Below are 16,397 nucleotides of genomic sequence, written 5' to 3' on the forward strand. Positions count from 1 at the left end.
CGTCTTGAGGCACATCCCATCAATCGACCAAAGGATGTAGCTCTAGCCTCTAAGCATATTTAAAATCCCAATTTTAAGGAATAATTTACATACTAAAAAATATTGTCACACTTTCTGTATGAAGAGCAAAACTTAGGTCCATAATCCAGTTACACTGAATCATCAGGATGGTGACACGTTTCTAATTTTGATTATGTATCATCATCTTAACGGGTCTAATGCACTAGACCCAAGCCAAATCCCTACATAAAAGCCTATTAATCCCATTGGCCAGGGTATGGAACTCATCCCCCAAAGAATAGATCATTATCTTAGATATTTTTTTTATTACCCAACAAAAGAAAATCTGTTGTTATTGACTTAATCACCAGAGTACCCTTGGCCAGCCCAACCCTGAGTCCAGCCTAAGTTATACAGCTAAGGGGTTTCTCTTTCTTTTACACTAACAAGACAAATAGGCAAAGGGCAACTTGTTCAATTAAGTGAGGCCATCTCTTTTTGTGATTCCATTTGCCGTCTCTATTTACATCCCCATATACACCACTCTTTTCTTCTTTTTTCGAGAAGTAAAAAATTATAATAAAAAATCTCCAAGAATAAACTAATGAAATTATTAAATATATCAGCTGTGAATTTTTTAGATCAGATGATGACATTAGGAAATCCCCATATACACATTCAGAATACTTTTAAGTTCATTTCATATTTTTATATTGAGTCATGAGTGACTCGCATTGATTGGTGTAGAGTGCATCTCAATCAAATGCCAGAGTAGCAACGACTTTATATAGATATTCCAGCAAAAAATATTTGTTATAATTCTACTACATGTGAAGTTAGAATTCAGGGGCAAGATCAGAGTATAATATTGCAGCGTGTTATATCAAAATCGAAACAAAATTCAACAGCTCTCCTTTTGTTTTAAGGTGCAAATTTACCAAATAGTTAAATTTGTTGCAAACAAATTATTTTACACAATTTTACACACCCCCAAAAGCAACTCAAAAGTCACAATGTTTATTGTAAAACAAATTGTGTACTCTTTACCACATTCTCTCTCTTCCACAGGTATATTAATATCAAATAGACAATCTATTGTTAATCCAAACTCTACCCATAACAGATGTGAATAACATTCATATTGACAGCAGTGACCAATCTGGAAATAAAAGATGCACATTGTTTCAACCCCGGTCCTTGCCCCCCAGTAGTGACCAACCTGTAACATGTTTCAAGCTTTTATATACAAGGAGAATTGCTTAAGATAGTTTGGTTATGTTAAAGAGAGTGTGACTAATGCCCTGGTAAAATAGAGTGAGTTGATCCAAGTTGAGGGAACCAAAAAGAAATAGAGGAAGGCCAAAATTCATTAGTAAAAGTGTTAAAAAATAAATACAAAAGACATGTCAAATCCCAAAAGTAGCAAAGAGTATGACTTTTGATAGAGTAGAACAGAGAAAAAGAATACTAGTGACCAACCCTAACTAATCTGTTGAGGATTTATAGCCAACTCTAGAATTTTGGGATTAAGGCTTTGTTGTTGTTGTATATAACTCATTGCATGAAACACCTATAAGAGCCAAAAAATTGGCAGACTTCCCAAAATTTTTGTTTAAATGAAACGCCTTTTGAAAGCCTCAACCAACATTTACATTCCCTTCCAAAAAAAAAAAAAAAACTATAAAGCTGTTAAATGAAACACCTTCTGAAAGCCTCAACCAACATTTACTTTCTATATCACCTAGGTATTACAATATGTTGATAGAGACGACAGATCAAAAAAAGAAATGACGGATTAAAAAAATTAAGCTATTGATTTCTCCTCTTCAGACACATTCCTAGAGAACTGTTGCAAGAAGTTACCAAGCAGCCTCTGATCCAAAAACATATTAGGTATCTGCAAGAAAGAACTATTAAGTAAAGCCTGCACACACAACACCACACACCCACACACCCACACATACACAAAAGAGAGAGGGAAAGACCTTTTCCCCAAAGAAAATTTTTGTATTATCAGCTATGGCCTCAATGAATTTAAGCTCAAGAAATTGCGGTGTCAGCTTCAACTTGTTTGCTTCAGCTTCCTTCAGTAAACTAGAAATGTAGAGAGAGCAATATTATTAGTCATTTCTATAATACCATATTCATATCTTTTAAATTGAAAAGTGTATGAAGCTTTCACCGGTAGAAGTCTGCATCGGCCAAACTCTTTTCCCGAGCCATGTATATCTGGTTCTCAATTTCTTGCTGCTTCCTGACACTATCCTTTTCCATCAACTTTTGTTCCATAAGGATCTGGCTCACATTTGCAACCTTCTCAGCTTCACTGATAGCCATTTTCTTATCTGTCTCTGCCTCTTTCTCAACCACTCTCTGTTTCTCAATAGCAATTAAGACCTAACAAAGTAACATCAACATAAAACATAGAATGATGCACTCTATTAACTTCAAAGGCTTACTATATAATAAATTATCCAATATGTTTTTCATTGACTGGGTGTGGGTGCAAATACATGCATGTACAAAGTTTGGATATAAGTGAAAAAAGCTCAAAGGACCAAGGCTAACTGGTTTAAAGGGTAAACTCAATGTTCAGCCATAATTTGAAATAATAAACATACATTAAAAGCACATTTAATTCAGAAAGAATTTGCATATCAAGAATCATATTGTGTGCGAGTGTGTGTGTCTAATTGCTTTGCTTGACTAACAGAGGAAATTAAAAGAAAGTAAAAGGACCTTCTATCATATTCAGGAAAAAGAAACCGAACCTTAGTGCGTTCCTCTTCCATCTGTTCAAAATTGCGTCTTATGCTTTCCGGGATTTTTGGCTTTGTAATGCGAACACTAATGATTTCAATACCTGGAGCATAACGTGTGCAGTCACCCTGGAGAGCATCTTTCATCTTTTCATCAATCTGTGAGAGTTAAATGCTTTATCAATATAACAAGAAATAAATAAATAGAAAAGGATTTGATTACACTAGCACATGGTGCCATGATGTTACACAACTATATGAAGTATAGTTATAAGGAGCTTCTTAATAATGCTGGCAACTTAACACCAACACAGATTCCCGAAGAGGAATAATCCTTGGAAGACAACACAGCACTACTTGCTGCAATTTTCTTGAGGAGGGATCAAATTGCTCAACTTTTAAGTTAAGATTTCAATATGCTAAACAATCTGTTAGATTAAACTACTAAAGCAGAAGAAGAAAAGTAAACTACTTTAAACAACACTTGGAAGACTTCTTATACTGTAAAGCTAAATTGGAAGCTCCCAAAATGTTTTCATTTCTGGCTTTAAAGGGTATGTTTTCTTTAGCATCCATACTTGATCAAAAACATCAATGTAGACTTGCTGAAGAGAGTGAGAGCTGCAAAACTGATTGATCTCGTGATGAATTTTGTCATATATCCATGTATTGTCATACTGCACCCCATAGTTCAGCAGAGTGTCATGCACATATTCCTTGTGAAGCCGGTTAACAACCTGAGAAGGCATTATAATCAGTGCATATAAGCTGAGCATTTCAAATCTTAGACCACTTGTAAACCATAATGTTAATAAAGAGCAACATCTCGTAGCTTTACCTCTATCTTCTCAAAGTTAATCATTACACCTCCTTTGGTACCACAAGGAATATCCCTCACCTGCAATTATACTCACAGGAAGGATTTGAGCATTAGACTGACAAGATGAAATTCCTCAATTTTCATAACATCGAATTTTACCTGATCTGTCTGAAGGGTTACTTGAACAGGCTCATAATAGGTTATAAAAGGCAGGTTCAGATGAAAACCTGAAAAATAAGTGCATGCAGAAATTTCATAAGTTCTAGGAAAGCAACTAATGCATGAAAATTATAAAGAAAGGACTATAGTCAAACCTGGATCTGTAATAGTCTTTAGAAGGGCACCTCCTCTCCAGTAAACCCCAACATGGCCTTCTGGGACTTGGTGCAGAATGGAAAAACCATTCCTAAAAGTTGATGATGAAGGAATCACTATCTGTAAAATTTATATTCATGTCAGATATTTTCAAACTCAAATAAAGTGATATGAACACTTGTTCACTGAGATTCAGATTAAATCTAAACTTTTAAACAAACTAGCAATATTTAATAAGCAAATTTTATAGTCACTCCATAAAAAAAAACACTAATCCACTATTTTCTTTTTTCAGGTATGCCTCCCTGGCAGCTGCAATTGCTAGTAAGTAAAGGAATGTAGCAAATCACAAAACCAGGCCAGCCTGCCAAGAACAACATGACAAGTTTGATTGTTTTTTGGTAACCCTTTTGATCATAAGACTAATTCAAAGTGGGAACTAAATACATTCCCATATCTTCAAAGTGGTTCTTTCAAAAACATGCCCTCCTAATAAATTTTTTAAATTTTGGTGTTTTCACATGCATGCAAATTTGACATTTTCATAAGCTGCGTGTTAACTAAAACTGGTTTTGAATCTAGACAAACTGGATGAATAAAACAACTTCACTTGAACTACTCTCATTTTTGGTTCAGCTTGTATCAAACTAAACCAGCTTTGTGGTTTGCAAACATCCCCAAAAACATTCCGGCAACACAATTACAAATAGAGTAATTTAGAAATAACTCTACAATCCCGAGTGCATACTCGATGCCACAATGTAAATTCCTTTTTATTTTTTTTTCAAAAAAATGTTGATAATTAAATGACAATAGGCATTAGAACCACAGTTTGTAATGCAAGGTGAAATGGACAGAATAAAAGTCCTCTGTCTTACTCTTACTATGTTCTATTTTATTCTCCACCATTCGTAATCAATCACACGTCCCTTTTTCTCCTTATAAAGTAATCCACTTTTAAAATGGGGGAAAAAAAAATCAGACGTATGACATACTATAGTTAGTGGAGCATAAAGTGAAAGACTAAGAATGGGATAGAGCATTTTTATTTGTAATGGAACACCATTGAAGCATTTCTACTAGAAGCTATAGGCTATTATTCACTATGATGCACCTTTGTAGTAATCTTTCAATGAGAATATTGATGCATGTTGAACCTGACTTGCAACAATTCAAGCCCACACAGAACAAATACTACCATCACCATAAAGGGAAACAAATACTAGAAATAATCTTGAGTCACATTTTTATACCAAAACTATTTGATGAGTTATAAATCACATATTAGAGATCCTGAAATGTTATAGAAGAAATTTACAATACCAAGACATCGATTATAAATAGCAATAGCGACACAAATTCTATGAAAAATAATAATAGATTCATTGAACTATGATTTAAACTAACAACAACCACCAGCCTTAATCCCAAATTTTTGGGGTTGGCTCCAGATTTTCCTCCATTCTATTCTCTATAAATTTATACTCTATTATTTCCTTAATTAATAATTCATTTTTTATTATTTCTACTAATATTATTTTGAGGTTTCTTCTACTTTTTTTTTTGTTCCCTCAACTTAGATCAATTCACTTTCTTACCGGTGCATTAATCACTCTAATCTAAACATGATCAAACTATCTTAAAAGATACCTATATCTTTCATATTTCATCAATAGGGGCTACCTCTATCTTTAAGCAAATTTTCTCATTTTAGATCTTATCTCTCCATGTATTTCTAATTCTCCATCCTAACATTCTCACTTCAACTACACTCATTTTATGAATATATGCTTATTAATAGACCAACATTCGGTACCATAAAACATAACTAGTAGTACAACAATCTTATAGTTTTTTTTCTAACTTAATAGGTATTCTAGGATCATACATACTCCCCACGCATGTCCATATAACTATTATTTAAACTAAGATAGAAACTAATCTAGGAAGCTTAGAAGCATGGATACTAACATAACATGGTACACAACAAAAAATAGAACACGTGGGAATACATAAATTAATTAATATCTCTAGGTATATTTTAGACATAGCCTATATTTAATTCTAGTTTTCCAAACAAATAACAACTACTAAAGCATTTCCAGCAGGCTTTTCAAATTTTTGTACTAAATATTTTATTTTACCTTTTACCTATTTACTTTTTTAAATACACTTTCTAACCGACTCTCTATTCCATTTAAATAATATTTCTTCATTCTTTCTTTAATATATCTTTTTCAATCTTCTTTAATTCATCTACTTATAGTGAAATGTGCTACGTTTTTAATAATTTACAATATTTTTACAATAAATCATATGTGATAAATTATTACTGATTTTAATTTAAACACATCACTTAATTTTTTTTTCATTAATATTAGTTAGTAACAACCAACTATTTATTATAAAAATATTATAGTAACACTTCTCAATTTTAATTTCTTATTCTTTATTTTATTTTTTCCTTATTTTTTTTTTTCATCTATACGTTTATTTTTTATTTTCCCTCTTTTTTTCTCCTCCACCCCTATCACTAGTCTCTATTTTGTCTGGAGCTAGCTCTATCTTCACTTTTCCTTTTTCTTTTCTGACACTTCGTCTCCAGAACATTCAAGAAGCTCTCTCTCTTTCTTTCTCTCTCTCACATTGTCGGCAGATGACAAAGTTCACTCCCTCTATCTCACACAAACAAATTCTCTCTCATACACACATGGATCACCGGCAGAAAAATGGAGATCAACGTTCTACACAGATCGGCGTTCTACATGTTTTTTTTTTTTTTTTTGTTCTGGTTTGATTAGTTTTATTTTATTTTTCTGATTTCATTAGGCTTTTAAGAAAGATTTTTTTTGTGTTTCAAATCTTTCGATTGGGTATTGTGTTTTTGTTTTGATTGTGGTATGTTTTAGATTGAAATAAGGATCATAGAAAATGCCGAAATCAATGTAGCTTTAAAATAAATGAAGATTGAAATAAGGATCAAAGAGAAATAAATCTCAAACACATATATAATAAAACAGATAATGTGAGCGATTAGATGCTATAGCAAATGCTATTGAAATCAGTGAGAGAATGTGATAATATTGAAGAAGGCGATGAAGAACAAAGCGGCGGCGGCGGAATATTGATATATTATGTTAAAGAGTTGATATTTATAGTTTGATATATAATACCATGGTGAAGATTGCGATGAAGGATAAGAAGACTGTGAGAACCACAGAAAAACCACCTCCGCCGCTGCCGTTAGGAGGCTGTGGAGTTACGGGGCTCGGTTGATGTGTATCCATGATGCAAAGTGTCAGTCAGTCAGTATGAAAGGCCTCACGCAACTTCGGGGAATTTGGAGCTTTGTAGCTTCGGGGAGGTTCTTGTAATGCAATGTGTGAGGAAGGCATATCTTCTTTCTTTCTTTTGTTGGAGGGAAGCTATACGAGGCAACCTCCACGTGGTCTCGTGACTCATACAATGCTTACCCATACGGCTTATTAGTGAGTTGGTGATATCATTCCCGCCCCAAATAATATCCAACCCTATTTTAAGTTATTTTATTATTGTATAGGTATGAAACTCCCTCTTAGAAGCTTAAATCGCGACTCTTAACATTCATACTTCACAAGTATTTATACTTGTGAAGTGACCATCACACTAAGGATATTAGGTAGTTTATATACTACTATTTAAATGACTTTTTTTGAGATAAAAATTTGGTTGATTCAAAAATAACTCTGCACCCTAACACCTTCTAAAATATCTCAGATGTATTATCCATCTAAAATATCTCAGTATTATCCATCTAAAATATCTCATATGTATTATTGTTACTAATCTCTTAACTTCAAAGCAGAAAATAGACAAAACTGGAAACAAAAGTTCCTGTCCCTTCTAAAATATCTCATATGTATCATCCATCTAAAATATCTCATTTGTATTGTTGTTACTAATCTCATAAATGCTAAGCAGAAAATAAACAAAACTGGAAGCAAAAGACTCAAAAGTTCCTGTCCCTGCTTTAATAAAGTGAAAATGACAAAGCTTAACGCTTACCTGATGCACAATGCAGAAAAAAGAAAAAAAGAAAAAAAAAAACAGGAAATTACTTCCTGACACGCACCAATCTGACTTGTCTTGCCTGTAAGCTGTCACATAAATTTAGAATAATAATAATATTATTATTAATCACCGCATTTTAGGTTTTTTTTTAATAATTTTTTTATTGCACTTCAATTGATAGCCCTATATTTTGCACTTTTTCTTTTTAAATTTCTTGACATTTTAGTTTCAAACTGTGGTTTTTAATTATGAAAACAAATTTTAAGTACTTTGAAAAATAGATAAAAATTTGAATTTAATTTATATTTTTAAAAGCAATCAAGACAGCGAAACATATATACAACTTTATAAGTAAATTTTAGACTCCTAATATTTTCAAATTGATTTATTTTTACAATTTATTTTAGAGATAATTTAGATGTCTAACAATAATTTACATTTATATTAGTCATACAGTTGTTTACAAGTGTTCATTTATTTTGTAGTTAATATAAATTAATAATTTTTTGCTATTATTATTAATATTACCTTTTCATTTTGCCCCCTCTAGAAATCCTGACTTTGCCATTGTATGGGTCTGTCATGGCTTTGTAGTATGCCCACGCGGGGCTTCCATGGCATTGGCAACATGCATATACATAAATAATGCATCCCACAATTACACGTCTTCGTTCTTATACATGTGCGGGAACTGTATGATTGTAGATTTTTACATACTACAAGAGTAAGATTGCAAATATTTAATAGATGAGAAATTTATTTTTTGTTAATGTTAAAATCCAAAGAACTTTCAGTAGCTAATTATTATTATTATTATTATTTTTTATAGTTCAATAGCAGTGTTACAACGGAAGAAAACAAATAAGTTACCTTCTTCTTGCGGGGTTGAGAAAATATCATGGACTTTTAATCTTCTACTTTCAAAAAGATAATCCTACAAAAATACTTGTAGGTATATATATATTTTTTATTTATAGGTCAATAGCAGTGTTACAGCGGAAGAAAACGAATAAGTTACCTTCTTCTTGCAGGGTTGAGAAAATATCATGGACTTTTAATCTTCTACTTTTCAAAAAGATAATCCCACAAAAATACTTGTAGGTATTTGTGTTTAATTCATTTTTTTAATCTTCTAATCCTTTGATAACCTCTTACACGAGATTCTCAAAAGCACTTTATCTAAATGAGAAATTAACTTTCAAAAGGAACCGTATTTTATAAAAATATATGATACAAATTGTTTTATATGTACCATATCTATATAATTTTAACTATTAATTTTTTATATATTTTAATTTAATAGTTACAATACGAGATAGATCGGTGTATTTGAATCTTAAATGTCTCCGTTAGAAATATCAGAGGTATCATCTGTTAGGGGGATAAACACTTTGGGGAGCTTCCTTGAGTAATTAATATAACATATAGAAACACACTTTTAACCCAATGGGTCTGTGCTCAATTATGTTATATTAACCACTCATTCTTCTTATCTTTATTCAATGTGGGACTTCACTCACACGTGTAACCCAACAATCTCCCCCTCACGTGTGAGTTTACCTCTCTATGGGCTTCAAGACCTTTATGTGGGTCATGAACAAGTCCTACTCACTCCCCCTTGCCTAATGGGCTTTTCACTTCATCAACGCGTCATCCATAGGTCTCTTGTACGCCATCTATGAGAACCATGTGTCAACCCCGCATGTCCATGTCCATGGGAACCACACCATTATTTAGCACCATTAGCAATATTCCTTTATTGGGCTTTTTTTATTTTTTTTCTTCTCTATGATCTTTGTGTGTGAGCCGTTTAGGCTTTCTCTGTTCCCACTAGGTAAGGACCATGAACTTCTCACCACCTTCGCCGCACACCACCATGGGCTTTGATATCACTTGTTAGGAGGATAAACACTTTGGGGAGCTTCCTTGAGTAATTAATATAACATATAGAGACACACTTTAACCCAAAAGGCCTAAACCCAATGGGTCTATCCTCAATTATGTTATATTAACCACTCATTCTTCTCATCTTTATCTAATGTGGGATTTCACTTACACATGTAACCCAACATCATCCAATTGAGTTACAAGACTTTTGATTTGACTATTTAAATATGATATTATTTTCTTTAATTTTTTTTATATAATAACAAGTGAAATGTTAAGATTATATAGGTATGTTACATTGTGTTTATGGATCAAGAATTTTAAGCTAGGTTAAAATGTCATTTTTGAAAATAAAAAATTAAACTCTTAGTACGTTTTTTCAAAATACAGGAGACCAAGAGTATGTTTGGAAACAACTTATTTACATAATATTTACTAAAAATTTAATTTTTAGTAATATTTATGTTAAATGTGTAACAAAAATTTAAAGCTAATTTATTGTAAAAATGCTAAAGTTAGATTATTTGAAAAAAAAAAACAATAATAATCCAAAACAAAAGGCAAAACACAAAAAATAAATAAGCTTGGCAAAGACACTCTAATTATTCAAGTTTGCAATTGGAAAATAAATTCCTATATAATTTTTTGAACAAAGTTTGGTAACAAACTTGGTTGTAACTTAAGACTACCATTTTGCTCAGTATCTTTTTATTAAATATTCTACAATAGAACATAACAAGTACGTAGTATATATAGCAACCTTATAATTTTTTTCCTTATCACTTAATAAATATTCTATAATCACACAATACTCTCAACATACTTCCCTATAACTATTATTCAAACTAAGATGGAAATTAATCTAAGAAGCTAAGAAGTGTGGATTTTGACATAAAATGGGACACAACAACGCAACAATTCTTGAAAAATTAGAGTGTGGGAATCAAGGGAGTCAATCTCGTGCCCGAGGCTGTACCGGCCGGTTTGATCAGTGGAACGATATAGTGTGTGTGTATTATAATAAACATAAAAGTTTATCATAAAACACTTCCTCAATTCAGAACAAATTATTTATGGTTTTAGACTTTAGTATCAATTAAAAGAAGAAAAAAAAAACACAATTTCAAAAATATAAAACTTAATTATTCATTGTATAGTAAGAAAACAAATAATACTAATAAATTAATGCAAATAAGTTATCATTCTTCCTTAACAAAAATTCAAAAATTACAAAACTTAAAAATAAAAATAAAAAATTTTGTACCGGCCGGTATTGCCCGAAATTGGCCGGTACATAGTCGGTACGGTCGGTATTTAAATTGGTACAAAATATTGACATTTCAATACCGGTATACGTACTGGTACGGTACATATCAGCCGATACGGTATCAACTACCTTGGTGGGAATACAACAATTAATTAATATCTCTAGGTATATTTTAGACATGGTATATGTTTAATTCTAGTTTTCAAAACAAATAACAAGTATCAAAATCTTTAAAAACATATCTAAAATAAGAATAATTTTTTAATACAAAATTTTTTAATACAAAATATATGTAATTACACTAATCTCACAGCATGTAAATCCCTTTTATCTTATGCATGAAAAATATATATATATATATATATATATATATTATTTTAATGGGCATAAAATAATTATTGGTCTGACATGAACACAGCTATAGAGATTTTGAATTATATGTTTCTTTGCTTAGAAGTATACTTGCAAGATGAATCATTAATTCAATTATTAAATTATAAACGACAAGCATAAAGCAACCTTTGCTAACAAGTCATATTTAACATCAAATCAAGCAAAACATAGATCCAATGAGCCCAAACTAATCAAAGCAGACTAAAAGCACAAAGTCCTCCACTAATTTGATTCATTATATATTTTATTGTCAAAAGTACAATGAATTGAATTTTAACCAAACACTGCCGAAAGTGATTACTGGAGAAAACGAATCGATAATGCAGAAAATGTGAGGGATCAGATGTATGCTAAAGCAAACGCACGCTATTGAAATCAATGAGAAAGAATGTGATGATAATTAATGAAGATGGCGATGAAGTACAAAAGCGGTGGCGGTAGAATATTTATATATTGTGTAAAGAGTTGATATAGTTTGATATATAATACGTACCATGGCAAAGATGGCGATGAAGGATAAGAAGGCTATGAGAATTGCAGAGAAACCGCTGCAGCTGCTGCCGCCGCCACCGCCGCCACCAACACCTTGAGGAGGCTGTGGAGTTACAAGTCTCGGTTGATTTGAATTCATAATAGTGGCTGGTTATTGGCAATTGGTCTGTGTCAGTCAGGTCTGCTGTGGAGAATGCCAATGGAACTTGGTGCTTTTATAGCTTTTATTTTCGCGTCATGCATGACCAAGGAAATTTTTTTTGTAGAGAAAATGTACAGGTAATCTCCACGTGGATTCATGACAGAAAATCAACCAATACGGCGGGGCTCTTGTGTCATCATGGATTATCTCATATTCTCATGCATACACACACGTCATACATGTCGTGTATCTTAAGAGGTTTTAGAATTTAGACTCAGTGAGTCAATATATTTAATAGTGTATTAAGAATGTCTCGTTGATCAAATGTAAGGGTGGAAATTAGGAGGGTTGGCTGGGTCACAATTCATGAAAAATTAAGATACAAGGGATACGTATAATAATAGGAATACAACATTTAATTACCACCGTGTACCCTTGGTATAGTGGTCACTCCACAAGTATAAATATATGTGAGGTGTGGGGGGTAAAAGCCCGAATTTCAAGTCTCTAGGAGAGAACTTCACACACATATACATTTAGATTAAGTTAGAGTAGAAATTCTATCTTGTATAAAAAAAAATACAACATTTAATTAATATCTCTAGGTACGTATATTCTAGACTTATTTTATGTTTAACTATTATTATGACTAAGCGATGCACGGCTTAATCAAAATTCATATGTAAATAATTATTTTATTAATTTACTTAAAATAAATGAATATTCTACTTTTAAGCTATATAATGAATGCATGTTTTGTCAAACTAAGCTATCATAAAATGCGCACACACACACACACATATATATATATATATATATAATGAGTTTCAATAATACGTTGTATTTTAGGGATAAATTAATCACATATATTCAAATGGAAAACCTTTAAATTTAATAGTTAAAAACTATCCAAAACAATAATTGAAATCACGTTTAAGTAGAAACCTCAATTCAATAATTAAGAACAATCTAAATTATTAAACATTTAAAAATTTGAAGTAGAGAGAGGCTCACATGAGGATTTAATTTTTGTCCTTGAAAGCATGGAAGAAGTTGCTAAAACATGAGTGAGTTTCATCCTACCAAATTTAAATTTAAACTTAAAGTTTCAGTCATGTGCGTCGCACGCTACATGTGTGTGTATGCATGAAAAGTTATCTGAATTTAACATTTATTGTAGAAAAGAGGTGGTGCAGTCTTACCACTGTCTAGCTAATTCTTGTTATAATCCATTTGTGTAGCGTGTGTATATGCATAAAAAATTATCTAAATTTAACATTTATTGTAGAAAAGATGTGGTATAATCTTATCATTGTCTAGCTAATTCTTCTTATAATCCTTATGTTTTGAGAGAGAGAGAGAGAGAGAGAGAGAGAGAGAGAGAGAGAGAGAGAGAGAGAGAGAGAGAGAGAGAGAGAGAGAGAGAGAGAGAAATGCTTCTTTTGAAAAAAAAAAAAAAGTCAGCGTATAATATATAATAGCTAAGATATTAATTTTTGGAAGTGGTATCTTATACGAATTAATATTTCAATTGTGGTAGTTAGAAGTTAACGCATAGTAGTTAATAATTAGAAAATTACTTTGAAATTTTTTTAAAACTAATCCCTTAAAAAAGTTTTAGTAGAGTTTAAATCACATGAATAAATTATCTCTCTATTCAATTTTTTAAAATTTAGTTAATAAAAAGTTACTGATAAAACTATTATTAGTAAACATTTTTTAGGCTTATTTATTTAGCTTTGTTGCCAAGTTTATATAAACTATTTTATTTTATTTCTTTTCTTTTCTTCTAAAGAATATAACACAACCAAAAACCTATAAACAACAATTTACATTCAATATAAAGAATATTGTGGGGGGTAAAAAGATCCTGATGGGAACATGGGCCTTTTGGGCCGTGTTAAGGAGGGCCGACCTGACCCTGGGTTTGGAAATTGTTAATACTATGGGTCGGCCCATGCGCTGAGGGTCCGAGGACCCAGCCGAGGGTGAACTTACCCTCGGACTGACACCAGAGAACCCGGGACTTCATGGTACAGGTTAGGGAATGACACGGTCAAGACCAATGGTTAAAAGGGGTGAACCCTTGAATGCCCCAGAAGCACCAGTGTTGAAGAAATGTCAAAGACAAAGGCTGCTACCTCCACATTAAAGACCCTGCACCTACCACCCTGGCCGCATTAATGGGGAGGTGACACTTAAACAGTGGAAGGGAAACTTCTAGTTACTGTTCAAAGGCACTAAGAAAAGAAATATCTATACTAAGGGAGGAGTTGGGGGCAACACGTGTATAAAGTATTAAGAAGAAGAGTATTTAAGAAAAGACCTAGAACAGAAATGTGGACGGAACTTTTTGTAACCTAAAAAGAAAAAAGACAAAGAGAGAGATAATATAAGAACAGCTCTCGGCTTACGTCCGAGGAGACCTATTTACATTACTCTTTGCTGTTTCCTAATACTGGCAATCTTTAGTTTGTCATTTAATCTTCACTCACTTCTAACCTGGGTTTCAAGCCCACTCTCTACAAATTTTCATTGTTTAAGGCTCATTGGGCCTGAGCCCATAACTGTTCTTGGGTCCAGGTGCAATTGTGCACTTACAATTGGCGCCGTCTGTGGGAAACCTAGTCTAGGAGTAGTAGGGATATTATGGCAGGCTTAGGCTCTCACCATGCAGAGTCACAAGGATCACAACCAGAAGATCATTTCGAACGTCTTGAACGTCATAGGGATCGTGAGGGAAGCGTCCATACAGAATACCCAGGGGATAGCCATACTCAAGGAGGGGGTAGCACTACCCACGATGAGGGCTCTAAATCCATGCAGAAGGAAATTAATCGTTTGAAGAGGAAGTTACGCCGCGCTAAACGTAAGGTTTCTCCGTCCTCATCTAGTTCTTCCTCAGAGAAAGATAGGGGAGTTGGCTACGGTTCAAGGTCATATTCCCCCACTAGCGCAACATCCTCCGGCGAGGAGGACGACCAATCAACTCGCAGACGTAAGAAGCTTCGTTCTAGGGGCTTAGGCAACGATACCATGAGTAGAGCGTTGCACCAACTCTCTAAATCTCCGTTTTCGCGGAGGATTGAGAGGGGAAGGCTTCCCAGGAGGTTCACCCAGCCCACCTTTACCATCTACAATGGCCGGACTGATCCAGTGGAACATGTGAGTCACTTCAACCAAAGGATGGCAGTGCACTCTCATAACGAGACTTTGATGTGTAAAGTCTTCCCCTCCAGCTTGGGACCTGTGGCTATGAGATGGTTTAACGGTCTCAAATCGGGGTCTGTGGGCTCGTTTGGGGAGTTAACTAGGGCATTTGCTTCGCGCTTCATCACGTGTAGCAGAGTCCCTCGGCCATTGGATTCGTTGCTATCCATGGTCATGAAGGAGGGGGAGACACTGAAAGCATACTCCGACCGATATTGGGAGATGTTTAATGAAATAGATGGCGACTTTGATGAGGTGGCGCTTAATACCTTTAAGGTAGGCCTCCCTACTGATCACGACCTGAGAAAGTCTTTGACAAAAAAGCCCGTCCGCAGCGTACGCCGTCTTATGGATCGTATCGACGAATATAAAAGGGTAGAGGAAGACCAGCAGCAAGGAAAAGGAAAGGAGAAGGTTATCCCGCAGGAGAGAAGGGATTTCAGGTCGGACAGATATCACAACAACAAGCCGAGGAGGGATTACATCGGACAATCCGGCTTGGCAGCACCCCAGGCTGTAAGTACGGTGTTCCGAGAACCAGTGCATCAGTTATTAGAAAAAGTTCGCAAGGAGCCCTTCTTCAGATGGCCCGGCAAGATGGCAGGGGACCCTGTGAGAAGAAATCAAAACCTTTTCTGTCAGTACCATCAGGATGTGGGCCATACTACTGAGAACTGTCGGACCCTGTGGAACCATCTGGAGCAACTCGTCGGTGAGGGAAAGTTAAAGCAGCACTTGTGTCAGCCCACTGGGCAAGTAAGTCAAGTTGGTTCAAACAACCAGAGGAACAGTTCATCTCGGCCAGCATTGGGAACAATTAATGTTATCTTCGCTGCACCTGGTAGGACCGGTTCAGGTCCCACTAGGATTATGGCAGTTTCTCATCCGCAGGCCGAGGATGTCGGTAGCAGGCCGAAGAGATTAAGGAGCACCTTACCTGTCTTGGGTTTCTCCGAGGAGGATAAAATAGGGACTATCCAGCCCCATGACGATGCTCTTGTGGTTACCCTCAGAATAGGGAATTATGACGTAAAGAGGGTGATGATCGATCAGGGCAGCGGT

At 34.1% G+C, this 16,397-nt stretch overlaps 1 protein-coding gene across 2 annotated transcripts; it reads right to left on the reverse strand.

Annotated features, from left to right (window-relative positions):
* Nucleotides 1-1,356: 1,356 nt before the first annotated feature.
* Nucleotides 1,357-12,165, reverse strand: LOC142627478 (uncharacterized). Of its 2 annotated transcripts, none has more exons than XM_075801346.1 (9): nt 11,985-12,165; nt 3,894-4,014; nt 3,739-3,806; nt 3,598-3,657; nt 3,338-3,496; nt 2,772-2,918; nt 2,183-2,397; nt 1,986-2,094; nt 1,357-1,897 (listed from the first exon to the last, which is right to left on the reverse strand). In XM_075801346.1, the coding sequence occupies exons 1-9, from the start codon at nt 12,120-12,122 to the stop codon at nt 1,805-1,807; spliced, it is 1,110 nt and encodes a 369-aa protein (XP_075657461.1). In that variant the 5' UTR covers nt 12,123-12,165; the 3' UTR covers nt 1,357-1,804. The 2 variants fall into 2 exon arrangements, with proteins under 2 accessions (XP_075657461.1, XP_075657463.1); XM_075801348.1 differs by lacking the exon at nt 11,985-12,165 and adding an exon at nt 7,068-7,357.
* Between the last annotated feature and the right edge of the window lie 4,232 nt (nt 12,166-16,397).

The sequence above is a fragment of the Castanea sativa genome, chromosome 3 (assembly GCF_040712315.1).
Source record: "Castanea sativa cultivar Marrone di Chiusa Pesio chromosome 3, ASM4071231v1".
Classification (NCBI taxonomy): domain Eukaryota; kingdom Viridiplantae; phylum Streptophyta; class Magnoliopsida; order Fagales; family Fagaceae; genus Castanea; species Castanea sativa.